The 18,480-nt window shown below is 48.3% G+C and overlaps 1 protein-coding gene across 3 annotated transcripts in view; it reads left to right on the forward strand.

Moving 5' to 3' along the window:
• The window catches only part of LOC121166643 (barrier-to-autointegration factor-like protein), a 55,453-nt gene extending 37,840 nt beyond the window's left edge, over positions 1-17,613 (forward strand). For 2 of the 3 annotated variants that reach the window (XM_040995864.1, XM_040995865.1), the window contains 3 exons: positions 1,847-2,082; positions 6,701-6,829; positions 17,380-17,613. In XM_040995864.1, coding sequence (XP_040851798.1) covers positions 6,704-6,829; positions 17,380-17,526 — 273 coding nt within the window. In that variant the 5' untranslated portion in view covers positions 1,847-2,082; positions 6,701-6,703 and the 3' untranslated portion in view covers positions 17,527-17,613. The remainder of the gene's footprint in view (positions 1-1,846; positions 2,083-6,700; positions 6,830-17,379) is intronic. The other variant, XM_040995866.1, reaches the window with a different exon arrangement.
• Positions 17,614-18,480: the final 867 nt, after the last annotated feature.

The raw sequence follows: 18,480 nt of genomic DNA on the forward strand, positions 1-18,480 counted from the left end.
TCTTCCTGTTGATGGGTAAGGAAGATAGGATGTGCTGGGGACTGGGGTAGGCATTACCTGGGAGCCAAGGAATCTACAGCACAAGGTGTCAGGGGCATTTCAGGTCCCAACAGGAAGTCCCATCATCCTAGCAAGGCTGCTCAGAATGTGTGAAAAAGAAGCAATGACAAATAGGTGGCAGTGGTCCTCCAACTTTGCAACTACTGGAGCCACTTAGGGAACTTAGAAGATTCTCATGTCCTCCCTTTACGGAGGAGGAGCCAAAGCACTAGTCATTTGTTCATCTCTCCCAAGTGAGTTTGATGTGCTTTCATATCTAGGAACCAGTGACATTGCTTCTTAGAACAGTGGATGTTTCCCTCAAAAATGAAAACTAGAAGTTGTACATGAGCCAGCTACACCATAGCTGGGACGCTGGGTCTCAAAGAAATATTTGTGAACCCATGTTCACAACAGTAAAAAAAAAAAGTGGGAGTAAAAGTGCCAATCAACAAATGAAGCATGAACAAAATAGAGCAGAATTCTGGCATTGAAAAGGAAGGAAGTCCACATTCATGGATGAACCTCAAGGGCGTTATGCTAAGTGAAGTCAGCCAGATGCAGAGGCTCACAAACTGACCAATTGGTTTGGTCTGATAAACCTAGGGCAACCTGATTCACAGAGATGAAAAGTAGGAGTCAAAAGATAGATGCCATGGATTGAGGATTGTTGGATGGGGAATCTATGTCATGGATACAGTGCTTCAGTTTTGCAGAACAGGTCTGGAGGTTGGCTGTACCACAGCGTGGACGTACCCAACGTACTGAATGTGAACTTAGAAATGGTCGAGATGGCAAATTTGGTGAGCTGCGTTTGCTCACAGTAACATCACATGAAAAGACAAATGTCATCATTAGTGACTTATGGCTGCAGGTGGGCCTGTGGATCAGGAGCTGGCTAGACTTGCTGCAGCTGAGCTGATGCACAAGCCAGAACCTGCATTTAAAAAATACTTTTATTTAATTAAAAAAACATTTTAAAATTTTTATTGGAAAGTCAGATATACAGAGAGGAAGAGAGTTAGAGAAGATCTTCTGTCCATTGATTCACTCCTCAACTGGTCACTATGGCTGGAGCTACGCTGATCTGAAGCCAGGAGCCAGGAGCCTGTTCCCAGCCTTTCCTCTATGGGTACAGAGTCCCAAGGCTTTGGGCCATCCTCCACTGCTTTCCCAGGCCACAAGTGGTGAACTGGATGGGAAGCAGGACTGTCAGGATACAAACTGGCACCATGTGGGATCCTGATGCGTTCAAGGCAAGGACTTTAGCCACTAGGCTACCTTGCTGGGCCCTTTTTTATTTTAAAATAAGAGATCTTTCATCCATCCATGACTCATTCCCCAAATGTCAGTAACAGCTAGGGCTGAACCAGGCCAAAATCAGGAGCCAGAACTCCAATAGGAACCCAAGTACTTGAACCTTCCATCATCTACTGCTCCCAGGTGCATTAGGAGGAAGTTGGAGTGGAAAGAGATGTGGAGTGTAATCTCAGACTCTGATATAGGACACCTAAGGGGGCTTAACTTGCTATACCATGACACCCACCCAGATCCTGCTTTTTTTTTTTTTTTTTTGCATGACCTGTTCTCAAGTGGTTCTTACACCTGCTAAACTTTGAGAAGCAATCATTGTAATATTTTTTCTTTTTTAGTTTCTGGCTCCTGGCTTTGGTCTGACCTGATGTCTCTCTGTCTCCTATTCTCTGCCTTTCAAATAAACTTTATCAAGAAATCAGGGTTAGCAGGCATAGGAGTGTCTCTTGTTTGCCCGCCCAGCATCCACTTCCTGTCTTTCTCCTCCTTACAGACCGGATGTACGCCTCAGTGGCCATGTGCTTCCAGGAAGGCTAACTTGACCACACCCAGCCTCACCCAGCCAGTGACTGCCTTCTGGGTGGGCTTGTCGCCTGATTCCAGCCCATGAGACCCATTGATGTTCTGCTGCAGAGCTTCTGAGACAGGCTGCTGACATCTACCAACAAGAAATGGGCTCTCTTGCTACAGTTGCTTTCCTGGCGAGATAGATCCAAGCCAATCCTGCAGGTGTGTTGGGAACCTGGGGGAGAGCTGGCCTGGTCCTTGAGAACCAGGTTCAGTCCAGAGAGCCACCAGCTGACAAAATCCAGGGTCCTGCCTCCTTTTAGGGTTTCTGATATTGGAAGATGAGAGATATTGCTTAATAAAACCAGTGAAGTCAGGATTTTCTCTTGCTTCTTGGCCAGAGTTTCTTTCTCCATGTTGACACTTGAGGCAATAACCTTTTGTTGTCAGGACTGTCTTGTGCATTGTGGGACGTTTAGCATTCTTGAGATGCCAGTGGTATGGCTCCTTCCCCCAACTGGGACAATGACAGGTGTTTCCAGACATTGCCTGGTGAGATCCCCCAGCAGGGAGCTACCCTTACAACATTTGAAGACATCCTGAGAAATGCAGAGACTGCTGGTTCTGACGGCTTGTGCTACTGCCGCTGGACCTTTAACAGGACTAAAAAAAATCACCATCCAGCCCAGCCCACCACCGACAGTAGGTAATTCAAGGATCCATGCTGGATGAGGTGCGTGAGAAAAGCAAACACATGGAAGGGGCAACTAATCCGGCCTCACCTCTGCTGCTGCTGCCCTGATAGCAGTGTTGTCCTTTCCATTTCTTCTTAGAAGGTTGAGCAGGCTTAACTGACCAGATGGCCAACAAGGAGCGTATGGAATTTTCCCTCAGCACAGCTGCTGTGGCTTACGGGATTTCCAAGCAATTCCTTGCCCCTGAGTCCTGGATTCCTCCCAGGCCAATGCCCAGCTGGTCACCATTCCCAGTCATCAACTCAGACAGCCAGTGGAAGTGCTCCCCAGCTTTTGTATTTAGGGGAAACCCTCTTTATCACAGTGGAGTTACAGTTCCCAGTACCCCTGTGTATTGAAGCCCTCAGGGTCAGGGACACTCTCTCATCTTGTTTCTCTTCTAGAATCAGAGGATGCATGAAGTCCACCTGCCTTAGGAGGCCCCTATTACTAAACTCAATGCCTTAACATCCATATTGGCCCTCAGATTTCCTGCCCCTGAAGTGGACAGATTGCCCCTGCACAAAAAGGCTCCCAAACGAAGCTCAACCCTGTAGATTGCTCTAGAGAATGGGGACAATGGGGACAGGTGCTGTGACCGGAAGGCAGTGAGTGCAACCCTGTGTTGGCACAGTTCCAAGCAGGGAGGCTGGGTGGAGGGTGGGTGCCATTAAGAGGCAGCTATGGTCCTCAAGGGTGTCATCATCCCCTGGGAATACCAGAGGACTTGAGAAAATTCAGGGAAAACGTGTGTTATATACTTTAGCTCCATTTCTGTATAATGAAAGAAAGAATTATTTGAAAGGTAGACTGTCACAGAGATAGAGAGAGATCTTCCATCTACTGATGAACCCCCTAGATGCCTACATCAGCCAGGACAGGGCCAGGCCAAAGCCAGAAACAGGAATTTCACCCACATCTCGCATGCATGTGGCAGGATGACCCATGCAAGCTCATGGGTCATCTTCTACTGCATTTCTCAGTTGCATTAGCAGGAAGCTGGATCAGAAGTGGAACAGCTGAGATTAGAAACTGTGTTCATGGGGCCCGGCATGATAGCCTAATGGTTAAGGTCCTCGGATTGTACACACCAGGATCCCATATGGGCGCCGGTTCTAATCCTGACTGCTCCACTTCCCATCCAGCTCCCTGCTTGTGACCTGGGAAAGCAGTGGAGGATGGCCCAAATCCTTGGGGCCCTGCACCCCCTTGGGAGACCTGGAAAGAAGTTCCTGGCTCCTGGCTTCAGATTGGCGCAGCATCGGCCGTTGTGGCCACTTGGGGAGTGAACATCAGATGGAAGATCTTCCTCTCTGTCTCTCCTCCTCTCTGTCCATCTGCCTTTCCAATAAGAAAAAAAAAAAAAGACAGAAACTGTGCTCATACAGGATGCCAGCCTTGCAAGTGCCAGCTTAGTCTGCTGTACCACAGCATTAGTCCCCCAGTGGAGCAACTTTCAACCATGAGAATAAGGTCCTTGGGCCCTTGCTTACACATGGGAGATCTGGAAGAAGCTCCTTGCTCTGGCTTCCTCAGTTCCAGCTGTTGCAGCCATTTGGGGAGCCAACCAGTGGCTGGACGATAGTTCTCTCTGTCTCTCTCTACCTTCTCTTTATAATTCTGCCTTTCAAATAAAAATAACACTTAAAAAATGTACAGCCACTTATTAAAAAAGGAAGCACTTGACTAATTGTAAGGATGCAGGGGTGTATGGCAAGGGTAGAAGGGATGATCAGGGAAAGATTTGGGGTGCCACCTTGGGCCAGAGATAAAGGAGCAGGGTCATGGTGAATTGTAGAGGCTAGTTAGCATTTCAAAGATTCTGACTGAGCAGGTGCCTGACTCTGAGCATCAGCCTGACTTGAGCAAAAGGAACACATTAAGTTCTTAAGGGAGCTGAGTTGCTGAGTAATACAGCTAGCCATGGCCTGAGATAGCTCATCCCCACAGGCAGTCACTGAATTTGCCCCATAAGCAGTGCAGTGCTACAACAGCAAGTCTCTCTGGAAGACATCAACCCCATTCCCATTCATATGCCAGTAAAGCACAAAGCTGGAGGCTGCCAAATGGCCTGACCAAGGACCTCACGTTACCTCTACAACAGGGGATCCAGCAGTGACCAAGGACAAGAAACATGCTTCCCTGTCTCTCCTCTCCTTTCTAGTTGTGTTCTGGGGGTGAAATTGAACATTTAATTTTTAGGTTCCCCATATGCTAAAGAGTATAATGTGCCTCCCCACCCCTAAACACAACCTTGAATTGAATCCAGTAATTGAATTATAAAAGGGTTGCATCCTTTTGCAGAAGAGAGTGAGTCTGCTCTAGCCAAGTGTATTTTTGCTCACCAAGTAAAAGAAAGAAGTTGAGTAGCTCAAGAGAGGTGACACATAGTAAAATATTATGGGCTCCTGCTGTAACGAACATCATCCCTGCTCTGGATAACAGTCCCTGTTTTGTTCAGAACTCTCAGCCTATGTATCTTAGAACAAGCTAACTCTACCTCCAGATCTAGGACTGCAGCATACTGTTGACTCTGATCTCAAACCAGTGAACTTGTTGCATATCAGAAAAACAATGCTAAGCAGTTGTTGGAAAATGTGAGCTATCTTACCACCATGAGGAAAACTGAGGTGGAAACCAATACAGGGGAAAGAATCAAAGGTAAATGGAGCTGAACCCTGATTATGCTATTCCTAACCTCTCTCCCGGACTTTTGAGCTATATAATGCCATGTTTAATATGTGAATTTTCTCAAAGAGTGTTCTGTTACTGCAACCAAACATCCACCCAAAACAGAGTATAGCAACTCTTCAAAATAAAATGTGGTGCAGGCCTGGCATGGTAGCCAAGTGGCTAAAGTTCTCGCCTCATGTGCACCTGTATCCCATTTGGGTGCTGACTCTAACCCCGGCGGCCCCACTTCCCATCCACCTCCCTGCTTGTGGCCTGGGAAAACAATCAAGGACAGCCCAAAGCCTTGGGACCCTGCAATCGCTCCAGAAACCCATAAGATACTCCTGGCTATAGGGACTTCTTGGGGAGTGAATTATTGGACAGAAAATCTTCCTCTCTGTCTCTCCTTCTCCTGTATATCTGACTTTCCAATAAAATAAATAAATCTTGTTTTATAAAACGTGGCAAAAGTATTAGGTAGAGGGAGGGGGACAGCACTGTAGGTAAAGCCACTGCCTTTGACACCAGAATCCCGTGTGGACACCAGTTGGAATTTCAGCTGCTCAACTTCCAATCCAGCTTCCTGTTAACAAGCCTAGGAAAGCAACAGAAAAAAAACCCAAGTACATGGGCCCCGCACCCACATAGGAAATCCAGAAGAAGTTCATGCCTCTGGCTTTGGTCTGGCCCAGTCTTGGCTATTGTAGTCATTAGAGGAGTGAGGCAGGAGATGGAAAAGTTCTTACACTGTCTCTTTTCTTCTCTCTCTCAAACTCTGCATTTCAAATAAATTTTTTTTTCAAAGTATCAGGTAATAAAGATAGAAGGGTAAGTTAATTAGCTAAAAGTGCAAGCCTTTGTCTATTTTTGTTTCATCTTAAAGAGACAGAGAGATCTTTTCACCTGTTGGTTCACTCTCCAAATGACTACAATGTCTAGGGCTAGACCAGGCTGAAATCAGGAGCCCAGAATTCCATCCCAGATGGTTGGGCCATCATCTACTGCCTTCCCAGGGAGGTGCATCAGCAGGAAGTTGGATTGGAAGTGGACCAGCTGGACTCACATGGGCACTCTCATGTGGGGTCCAGTGTCCCAAGTAGAGGCTTAACATCACCAGTCGCACAAGCTGTGTCTTTAAGCACAGAGAGGGGAGAGTTGGCAAGAAACCCACTGCAGTTCTTACAATGGAATATAGCCTGTGAGAGTGGATTTGAGGAACTCATTTGTGGTCGGTATTATTCTTGCCTTCGTCTACCCAGATGGGAATGGATGTGTAAGGCCTTCAGAGCAGGCAGTACATGCTGCATGGTGGCAAGGCGCCTGTCATCTGCCATCCCCAGCTCCTTGGCCAGCTGAGGGAATTCCCCCGGTATCTACTTGCACTGAGAACGGTGACACCTGCTAATCCTTTTCACTCCCCGCTGCTGTTGCAGGAGATGGCTTACGTGTCACCCAGGCTCAGAGCCTTCCTCTCCGAACCCATGGGAGACAAAGATGTTGCTTGCATAGATGGGATCAGCCAGGCGCTTGCCAACACCTTAGTCGCCAAAGGTTTCAGCAAGGTAACTGTTTTTTCCCTTTGCAACCTCTCTTCCCAACTTTTCTCTCCCTAGTCCTGTCAGATGGCAGTCCCTGCCACCTGCTTCAGTAATACTGCCCCCATATACTTGGGCAGCTTTGGGAACACATGTCCAATGGGCAGATAGGATTGCTTCAGCCCCAGCAATTGGGCTGGGCAAGACCCCATGGTTATTCAAATGCTCTAGGGTAGGCAGAAGCGGAACAGAGCTATTGCATGTGCTATATCTGTCACCTGAAGGAAAGCATGGAATGCCGCTTGCCACCTGCTGGGGCACCAGCCTGGCCGTAGGGTCTACATCAGACTCAGGGAGTGGGAGTGATTCCAAGAGGTCAATCTTCATTCAAGGACAGCCTCAAGGGTACCAGATGGAATTGGAGTGTGTGTTTGTTTCCTGTTGCTATGAAGGGTACCAGGTGCTAAGTACTTACAAAGGAGGGAGAGTTATTCAGCTCACTGTTCTGGGAGTCATGAGAGTTCAGGCAGCGCAGCATGGGCACTGATACTGGTGGGCTCCCTTGGCTGCATCACAATCCAAGTCAATGGTGTCGGAGCATGCGCACAAGATGATCCTGTGGTAAGAACAGAAACCAGAGAGCAGGGAGAGACCAGTCTTGCCCCCTACCCCTGCTCTTGTTTTTCACAAAGATTTGTTTTTTATGAACACATGGGTGACAGGGTCTCAAGTACTTAGACTGTCTTCTACTGCTTTCCCAGGCACATTAGCAGGGAGCTAGATTGGAAGCAGAACAGCTGGGACTTGACCTGGGGCTCTGATATGGGGTGCTGGTTTAACCAAGCTATGGTTTAACCCATTGTGCCACTTTGATGGCACTGGGGTTGAGTGTTGATATGAAGAGCTCAGATCCAGTAGTCTGGATTTGTCTCCCTCCAAAATTCCAGATGGTTTTCATGTTCTTCCCCTAACACCAGGGATAGCATCTATTACTGCTGATTTAATGTTTGCATAATGTGGAGTGTCGTTGCTACTGTTGAGCAGTGCTCATCATTTGAAAATCATTGTTACCAAAGTATATTTTCCACACAATGAATTTCATTTTTTCCCAGTAGCAGTTCTATGAGCTTTGGCAGATGTCTGCAGTGCTGGAGCTGACCTCAACCAAGACACAGAACTATCCACCCCTTCACTTCCCTGTGCCCTTCATTTTCAGAAGCTCCAGTTCATGGCACTCGTGGATTTGTTGTACCTACGTTTATGATTGTGCCTTTCTCAATTTAACGTGCTTTAGATGAGCACTGTATGTGGAATAAAAAAATGTATTTAAAGTAAAGGTAGGAATAATCAATGAGAAAATTTCACACATCAATAAACTTGCCTCTGTAGAATTGGGACTCTAGGGACAGTTTGCCTGTGAGTGGCCCAGTCCCTGGATGATAAACTCTTGTCTTCCCAGTCTCCTGGCCAGGGCTGTGATGGGGGTGATTCACACTCGCCCTCAGCATTCTGAAAGCCACTAGTTGCAGGCACCAATGCTGGCAATTCAACCATCACCTTTTACTTTGGGCCTGCGCCACCTGGGGCTGAAGTGATGAGATTCACTGTCTCCATTTTGAAAGTGAGGAGACAGGCACCCAGAGATGCCCTGATTCAGGTCCCCGAGGAGAATGAGAATGATTGAGGAGTGTGTCATCATGGACTGCGCAGCAGGAGCCAGGCCTAAGTGATTTCGTGTGGCCGAGAGGGGCTTCAGCCGTGAGTTTGCGATGATGTCCCACATGGCCTGCACTTGATCTTAGCCGAAAGGCTGAGAAGCGATCCTCATGGTCTACAATGAGAATGTGTGCAGCAAGCAGGGCCTGGCAGAGCAGGGTCTTCAGAGTTGGCAATGAGAAGGCAGCCTTCTGGGGCTGGCATTTGGCACACTGGTCTAGGCACCACTTGGGAATGACTGTTCAAGTCCTGGTTCCTCCTCCACTTCGAAGCCAGCTCCCTGCTAATGCATACCCTGAGTAGCAGCAGGGAGTGAATTTCTGTCACCCATATTGGGGACCTGAATTGGGTTCTAGGTTCCTGGCTTTGGCTGTTTTGGATAGTTGGGAATGTACCTGCAGCTGGAAGATCTCTCTGCATGGCTTTCAAACAAAATGAAAATACATATTAAAAGAGAGAGGATGTAAGCACCTGCATTTTGAGTCTGGCGCAGTGGGGCCTCCCACTGCCCTTTGCCTTGGCTGCTGATGTCCCCTCTGCTTGTCACCCACCCCTCTCCAGACAGGGACTCAGCTTCAGTGTCTTTGCTACTTCTTTGCTGTCCCTGTCTGGTGGCCACTGGCTGTCTTGGCTCTTTCTGGCTGTCTTGGCTCTCTCTGCACCCTTCCAGAGGACACCCTGGGATGCAGACCCCTGTGCTGCCCCAGATCTCATTTGCCTGGACTCCTCTCCCAGCCATCAACTCCCCCAAAGAAACCAGAATGTTAGGTGCACAGAGGGAGATGAGGCGCCAGCCACCTGCCTGGATGCAATGAGTTAGCTGGCTAACATACTTGTAATATAACATAACATGTAATATGCTTGCTCTGTAGGGTAGCAGCCATGAATGGGGCCAGGTACAGAGGGACCTTCTGCAGCTCTTGCCACTCCCCACATCTCATCAGTTTTCCTCTGTCCCTGTCCTTGCACAGGCCTTAGTCTTTCATACCAGGGCTGGGTGATGGAGTTGCTGTCCTCACCTCCTTCTCGGGGTCCAGAGCTCTGACTAACGGCATGACTGGGTCCTCTAGCTCACAGTCTACATCTTGACTCTCCAAACCATGCATTCTGCTGTGGATTCTCTTCAGGAGCTCCAAAGCCACAGCTGGGACTGTGTTCTGACTTACTTAGTGTCTCTGCCTCCAGAGGCGGGGGGGCGGGGCAGTCAGCTTTGGTCGGCTGATCCAGATCCAAGGCAGCGGCTCCCAGCCACGTGGGCCTGCTGAGCACTCAGCCGAACGACCATGTACCAGAAATAGAAGCACACACTGGGATGTCACAGCCCATGCTCCCTGACTCCTCGCTCCATAGAGGTCAGCAGCCATGTTTTTATTGGCTACATCTTAGAATGATGCTTCCTCACAAGCAGGGGAGTAAATGGAAATAAAAGAAATGGTGAGAATGTTCATTTGACCTGTTTCCTTCCCCTTTTTCCCATGGGTACTAGAAAAAGAGAAAGGACAGATGAGGCTGGTTCACCTTGTGTCTGTCTAACGGATGGTGCCGGCCTAGATGTAACACAGGAAGAGCTGCAGGAGAAAAAAATTATGAAAGTGAGAGAACACCTAAGGCACAGGGAGTCCAGGTTATAGCTCTGTCTAATTATTTTTAAAATATTTATTTTTTTTAATTGGAAAGGCAGATTTACAGAGAGAAAGATCTTTTGAAAAATATTTATTTTTATTGGAAAGTCAGATATAAGAGAGGAGGAGAGACAGAGAGGAATATCTTCCATTCGTTGATTCACTCTGCAAGCAGCCGCAATGGCCAGAGCTACACCAGTCTGGAACCAGGAGCCAGGAGCCCCTTCCGGGTCTCCCACACGGATACAGAGTCTCAAGGCATTGGGCCATCCTCGACTGCTTTCCCAGGCCACAGCAGGGAACTAAATGGGAAGTGGAGCCACCAGGATTAGAATCAGTGTCCATATGGGATCCCAGCATGTGCAAGGAGAGGACTTTAGCCACTGGGCTATTGCGCTGGACCCTGCAAAAGATCTGTCTACTAGTTCGCACCCCAAATAGCTGCAATGGCTGGAGCTGAACCAATCTGAGGCCAGGAGCCAGGAGTTTCCTCCAGGTCTCCCATGCTAGCGCAGGATCCCAAAGCTTTGGATCATCTTCCATTGCCTTCCCAGCCAAAAGCAGGGAGCTGGATGGGAAGTGGAGCAGCAGGGACACAAACTGGCACCCATATGGGATCCTGGCAGTTGCAAGGCAAGGATTTAAGCCACTGAGCCATCTCACCAGGCCCAACTCTGTTTGATTTTTAAACATTAAAAAAAAATTACTCTACTTATTGGAGGCATTGGGCTGCCATCTGTAGGTTCACTTCCTAAATGTCCAGAACAAAGCCAGGATCCTGGTCTCCCGTATGGGGACAAAGACCCAGTATTTGAGCTGTCTCCTGCTGGTTCTTAAGGTGCATTAATAGGAAGCTGGAATTGAAAGGGGGAGATGCTACTCAAACCCAGGTATCCTGGTAGAGTGCTAGCATCACAAGTGATATCTACAATCCGTCACCTTCCCCCAAATGGTACTGCTGCCAGACTCTCCAAAAACTGTAAGCACAGATGAGAACTCCTCCCTCCCATTTGGAGCCACCATCAGAATGGACTCTGACCTTCCTACAGCCCCACTGGTGGCCCCTTCCTCTGGGAAGTGCTCCTTCTTTGCACCTGCATCCCGTGCCTCTATGTGCCAAGCCCACACTCTTCACACAGATGCACAGCTTGCCCATGGGCTTCTCTCCAGACTCCCTGCCTCCCTAGGAGGGGACCCCATGTAGGTGGCAGGAGGCTTCCAGACATGGAATCAATGGGCAGTGGAGTACGATGTGGGTACTAGTCTACAGGTCTCCAGTACCACTGAGGGAGTTAAGCATCCAGAGGAGGCCATGGTGGCAGTGCTTCTTTGTGGGTGCTAGGAAACCCCCTTGCTGGACCCCAGTCTTCTGCCTGAGAGCTACTGAGGATGTCAGAGTAGAGTTAATGTTCTCAGTGCCACCTGCCCTGTGAGTCTCTTCTAAGTGACTGACAGATGTCTGTCGCCATCAATTGTTTAAAGAAAAAAAAATTCTGCAAGGTTCATTTCATTTTGCCCATGGAGAAACTGAGGCACAAGGCAGCCCATCTGTGAGTAGCTCAAAGTGAGGTAACAGTAATGAAATCTGAATCCAGGAATCCAGGCTGCAGGATGTGCACAGCCAGGTACAGCACCATCCACTCCCCCGCCTGTCAGGTTCTGCCCTCTGCTGCACCTATTGGCTTGTCCTCAGGCATGCCCTCTTCTTCAAATGCTCCAGATTCCGGGATTCTCCTCTGCTCCCAAAACTGCTTTGTTACAATCAGTAGAAAGAAGTGAAGGCTGCACTCAGGACTAGCAGGCCGTGGGGTGATCAGCCCCACCTTCCCTCAAGTGTGCAGGTTCCCATCGCTTGAAGGGGTCCCCTACCTGTCCAGCTGCTGCACTGAGCCAGCTGCTTATGTTGGGTGCTGCACGGGGTCAGTTACCCAGTCTGGGTAGAGAAAAATTCCTACTTGGAACAAGGGGCCCAGTTCAATTTGAATTTTAGATAAAGAAGTTTTTGTTTTTCTTTTAAGATGTATTTATTTACTTGAAAGTCACAGTTACAGAGGGAGAGATCTTCCATCCACTAGTTCATGCCACAAATGGACTTAATGGCTAGAGTTGGGCTGGTTCAGAGCCAGGAGCCCGGGGCTACTTACAAGTCTCCCATGTGGGTACAGGGGTCCAAGACTTGGGCCATCCTCTGCTACTTTCTTAGATCAGAAGTGGAACGGCCAGGACTCTAATCAATACCCATGTGGGATGTCAGTGCTGCAGGCACCAGCTCTACCCACTATGTCACAGTGCCAGCCGCTTCACTTATTTTTGGAAGTCAGAGTTACAGACAGGGATACACACACACACACACACACACACACACACACATAAAGAGAGAGAGAAAGAGACATTCCACCTGCTGGTTTATTCCCCAGTCAAGCACAACAGTGATAGCCAGTGCTGGGTCAGGCCAAAGCCAGAAATCAGGAGCTTCATCTGAATCTCCCATGAGGGTACAGGGGCTCAAGCACTAGTCATCCTCTGCTCCCCTCCGAGATGACTAGCAGGGAACTGATTTGGAAATGGAGTAGCTGGGAACTAACCATTACCCATATGCAGATGCTAGTGTCACAGGCAATATCCTAACCAACTACACCACAGTGCAGGCCTAAAGTTGATTTTTGTTGATGTGAGCGTGTCCCAGGAGAAAGAAAGAGTGTGAAGCTCACATTGACTGAGCCTTCACACCAAAGTCAGAGTGTTCACCTGAAATGACCATGAGATGTTGGATTTACTTAGATCCTATTGGTTCTTGTGAACTTGAAGAGTTAGGATCCCTTGGCCAGTTAGAGAACTGTCATTGCACAGTACAGGTGCCAAGGCCATAAGGACTCGCGCAGGGGACATGCTAGAAATTTGTGGGAAAGAGAAGCCAAGGCAACAAGTCTCCAAAAGGCCAGCTGTCATAGTGGACATCGAGCGTTTTGAATGTGGACCAGGGCCAGCTGTCTGATCTGCAGGGCTCAGTGCAAAATTCCATGTGAGGTGCTGTGTTCGGATGTGTCCAGACCCTGAGATGGTGACAGCACAAGCTGAACCAAGCTGAGGACTCTACTGAGAGCAGAACACTTGGGAACACAGGTCCCACACACAGATCATTGACCCCAGTGTGGCCATTCAACAGAGTGGACCAGGTGAGCTGGAAGGCCAAGCCCCTGGAAGAACTTCCCTGTTGAATTTGCAGTTGAGGGGAACTGCCCTTGAACTCCCATCTTGTTATCCACAGGAAAAGAACATGACCCCTGGTTTGCCATGGCAGCAGTCCAGGACAGTGAGAGTTGCCATGTTTGTATGTCACGCTGCTGACAGCTGGGTTTCTGGGATCTGTGGCCCAAGAAGGGAGAAGGGCTGGCTTTGAGTGGAAAGACTATTCAAGCATTGCGCCTGGTGGTGACAGCAGCCCAGGCTTCCCTAGGGAGCAAGGCTACTCTTCAGGGATGAAAGAAGGCACCGACTTCACTCCTCACCTGCAAGAAGATGCAAGGTGAGACTGGAGGGAAAGCTGAGGAGAGAGCGTCAGGTTGCATCTTGGCCCCGGAGACTGCAAGACGAGGTCCTTCTTCCTGGAAAGTTTGCCTGGGTCCTGCGTGCCACACACTCCCGGGCTTCCTGCCACTTAGCCTGGTGGGAGGTAGAGGTTCCAATGGCCAGGGCAGCTAATGCCAACAGTAAGGTCTCAGAAGATATCCGAGCCTCCAGGTCAAATTATGGATGTCTGGGCTGTGCAAAGAAAGCATCAGCCTTCATCCCCACCCCTGGCATTGCTGCAGCTGGAGATGCACTGGTGTGCGCATGTAAGGGTCATGCCAGGTGTCCTGGAAGTAAGCTGCCACCAGCATTGTGGCATACAGGGTAGTTCCAGCTGCTCCATTTTGAATCCAGCTCCCTGCCAGTGTGCCTGGGAAGGCAGAGAGGGTGGCCCAAGTCTTTGGGCCAGGACACCTACATTGACCAGGAAGAAGCTCCTGGTTCCTGGCTGGCCATTTGGGGAGTGAGCCAGCAGATGAAAAAAAATTTTTTATCTCTCTATCCCTCTCTATGTAACTGCCTTTCAGGTAAAAATATTTAAAAAAAAAAAAAAAAGAACCAGGTTGACTACCACTTATTGAAAATGCCTGGGGCAAGAAGTGTTTCAGATTTCATTCAAGGTTTTGGGGATTTGGGAATATTTGCATGAACACAAGAAAACACCTTAGGCAACTCCAGTCTAAGTACCAATTTCGTTTGTTTCTATGTGCCTTACTCATGCAGCCTGTAATCTTATGCAGTATTTTTAATAATTTTGTCCATGAGATGGAATTTCCCCTCAAGCACTCAGGCGTCCTGTCAGTGCACAAAAAAGTCTTGCAGTTTGGAATATTCTGGATTTCTGGGTCAGGAATGCTCAACTTGTATTAATTAATAACAGTAACATTTATTATTCTCGTTGATGTGTTCTGTGTCCTTGGACAATGCTCTTTATCTCTTGAACCTGTCCTCATGACCTCAGCACTTCACAGACCTACAGCACTTTATAATAAATGCTTATTGTTAAAAATTTCGCTTAAAAAAAAAAAAGATCTCAGTAAAATCCACCCCAGGGAAAGCAAAGCGAGATTACACTGAACATCACTGTGTGGCTGTTTTAAAAAGATGATTAAAGCCACAGCTGCAAATCACCATGAAATCCTGGCTCTTTCCTCTTTTTGACAACGGCACCATGACCAAAAATAAAACCCCAAGCTCCAAAGCCCAGGTATGCTTTATGGCTGGGATTCCACTTCAATCTGATCTCTTAAGGGGAAAAAATATGTTCCCTTTGGTTGAGATCAAATTTGCTTTGTTGGATGCCACTGAAAGTAAACAGCCAGCAGCAGGTTTTCCTGGAAGGGCCTGGAGCCCAGAGGCGTGGGTGGCTGGCTGCTGGGTGCTGCCTGGAGAATCTGCAGCCCAGTCTGTGTGCTGGCCCTGGACAGACCTGAAGTTCATGGTCAGTGTCTAGGAATTCCCTTGCTTCCTGCAGTTCTTGTTCTTGAACTGCAATGCTGTGATCCCATGAGAAAAAGAGAAAAGAAAAGCTATGGGTACAAATCCTTAGCAAACTAGACAATGGGGGAAGGGAGGGCAAGGTGGTGAGAAGATGGCACTGTGGCATTGTGAGTGAAGCTGCCATCTGTGTGCCAGCGTCCTATATAGATACTGGTTTGAATCTTGGCTGCTTCAGTTCTAATTCAGCTCCCTGCTAATGTGTCTGGGAAAACATGGAGGATCGCCTGAGGACTTGGGTACCATGTGGGAGACCCACAGCTCCTGGCTACTAGATCTTGGCTCCTGGCTTCAGACCAACCCAGCTCTAGTCATTGTGGCCATTTGGTAAGTGGACCAGCAGATTAGAAGATCTCTCTCTGTGTAACTCTGCCTTTCAGATGAGTAAATAAATCTTTAAAAACATTAGTATGGCCCGGTACACTAGCATAGGGGCTGAAGTCCTCACCTTAACACGTGCCAGGATCCCATATGAGCACCAGTTCTAATCCCGGCAGCCCTGCTTCCCATCCAGTTCCCTGCTTGTGGCCTGGGAAAGCAATCAAGGACAGCCTAAAGCCTTGGGACCCTGCAACCGCGTGGGAGACCTGAAAGAAGCTCCTGGCTTCAGATCGGCCCAGCTCCAGCTGTGTGGCCACTTAGGAAGTGAATCAACAGATGGAATATCTTCTCTGTCTCTTCTCCTTTCTGTATATCTGCCTTTCTGATAAAAATAAATAAATCTTTTGTAAAAAAAAAAAAAGCATTAATAAACACACAAAACCACAGAAACCTGATTTTCAATGTATGGCTTATTTTCATCAGCAAATTCTCAGGTTGAGTTTAGGTAGGTTTAGGGACCTGCCTTTTCCCTCCTTAAGGGCTTCCTCTTCCAGGACAAAAAAGGAGTTTGCATGGTCATCCTGTCATCCATTCCCACCTCCCGCCCACACCCACTGGCCCAATTTGGGCTCTTAATTTGCCTGAGATACTGAGCTTGACTTCAGGCTACCTGAGTTGCCTGAGAGCCCCCAGGACACCTCCACACTAAGGTAACTCTGCCAGCTCCAAGTGCTGTGGCTCTCAAGTGCAGGACATTTGGCCAAAGTCTGGAGATGGTGGGTGGGAGGGAGGAGTTACACTGGCGACTGGTGGACAGAGGTCAGGGCCATTGCTAAATGACCTCCCACGCATATAAGAGCCGTTCATGACACAGAGTTCCCCAAACAGTGTCAAGGCTGACAAGCCATGGCCGTGGAGGCGGTATGGGGTCAGAGTGTCTCTCCCTCCATGTTGCGTGTGTTTCAAAGACAGAAATCCAAGATTTTATTTATTTATTTATTTTTAAATTTTTCACGATATTCCTTCATAGGTACAGGGATTCCCCTTTCCACCCCCTCATGACACCCTGCTATTTTCCCCATATTATAATAGTATAGTCCTTCAGTGACAATCACCAAACATCCTGCTATTTCAATGTATCAAGGCACTGTAAGTATAGACAATAATAGAAAGTCTAATATCCTATTGTCAAGGTATATTTAACAGCTTCATTGGGAGTTCACCTTCTATTTGGGAGTAGAGTTACAAACTGCAACGTATATTCACTTCCTGGTATGGCAGTCTTCATTCTACAGTTAATCTGTGAGAATACATATACATGTTTATCTACATATCTATTTGTTTTGTATTTTGCATAAAGGTTGCCTTATATGAGAGAGAGAAAGAGAAAAGAAAGAAATCCAAGATCATGCATGGGATGGGAGCCTCAGAAGCAGGCCAGGTCCTGCCACTCAAACCAAGGTGCCTGGACTGGCCTTAGCAGGGAGCATGGCAGAAGTGCTGGCCTTCTCTCCTCCATGCTGAGACCCTCCGAGTGACACCTGCCTCTGATGGGGACACTGGGGGTCCTGGGTTGGTCACGGTTTCAAGAGCACAGAGTCTCGTTCTTCCCAGGCTGGCAGCCCCCCAGCCAGCTCAGATAATGATATGGGTTTCCCTTAACCTCGCTTACACAGGATGCTAACCTGGGCATCCACACAGCCCCCATCAGGTGGCAGGGACTGGGAGACTGCCTTGAGGGGAACCCATGAGTCCTGATGATTTTCTCAGGGTGGGTGAAGGAGGAAGAAAACACGGAGACCGGATTATTATAATATCCCTGCCCTGTCTCTCTGCCCACTCCCCCCTCAGGCCTACATCCTCTTGGGGCAGTTCCTTCTGATGCACAAGAATGAAGCTGCATTTCAGAACTGGATCATCTATTGCTGCGGTGCCACTGAGTGTGAGGCCAAGAGGAGCTCCAAATGCCTGAAGGAGTGGTGCACCTGCTTCCTGTAGACACCTGGCCGGGACCTGGGTGAATAACACCTCTTCCACCTCTTCCCCCTCCACTGGCTCCAAATCTGTGTGTGTGTGTGTGTGTGTGTGTGTGTGTGTGTGTGTGTGTGTAGAGATGTCTATATTTGAAAGGCAGAGTGACAAATAGGGCTAGGCCAGGTGGAAACCAGGAGCCAGGAATGTGGGTGGCAGGAATACAAGCACCTTGGGCCATCTTCCCCTGCTTTCCCAAGCACATTTGCAGGGAACTGGATGTGAAGCAGAGTAGCTGGGACTGGAATCAGCATTCTGATAAGTCCTCGCCTTGCACATGCAAGGATTCCATATGGGTGCCAGTTCTTTTCCCTTCCAGCTCCCTGCTTGTGGCCTGGGAAAGCAGTCAAGGATAGCCAAAAACCTTGGGACCCTGTACGCACCCATGTGGGAGACCCCGAAGAGGCTCCTGGCGTGGGATTGGTGCAGCTCTGACCATTGTAGCCACTTAAGGGAGTGAATCAACGGATAGAAGATCTTCCTCTCTGCCTCTCCTCTCTGTGTATCTGACTTTTCAATAAAAACAAATCTTAAAAAATAAAAAGTAGTTCAAGGGCAGCAAGGTTAAGCACAAGAACTATTATTCCCCAAACCCATTCCCCAGAGAGCAGTGTCACTCTCCTTTGATGAATACCATGCCAAAGATCTCAGACTATAAACTCATGCCAAAGAATGGATGATCATATTTAAACACAATGAAAAAAATTAAATTTTATTTATTTTCATTAGAAAGTCAGATACACAGAGAGGAGGAGAGACAAAGAAGATCTTTCATCCACTGATTCACCCAACCCCCAGTGGCTGCAATGACTAGAGCTGCCCTGATCCGAAGCCAGGAGCTTCCTCCAGGTCTCCCATGTGCGTACAGGGTCCCAAGGCTTTGGGTCATCCTAAACTGCTTTCCCAGGCCACAAGCAGGGA

The sequence above is a fragment of the Ochotona curzoniae genome, unplaced genomic scaffold (assembly GCF_017591425.1).
Source record: "Ochotona curzoniae isolate NIBS_2020 unplaced genomic scaffold, NIBS_Ocur_1.0 patch188, whole genome shotgun sequence".
NCBI classification, from domain to species: domain Eukaryota; kingdom Metazoa; phylum Chordata; class Mammalia; order Lagomorpha; family Ochotonidae; genus Ochotona; species Ochotona curzoniae.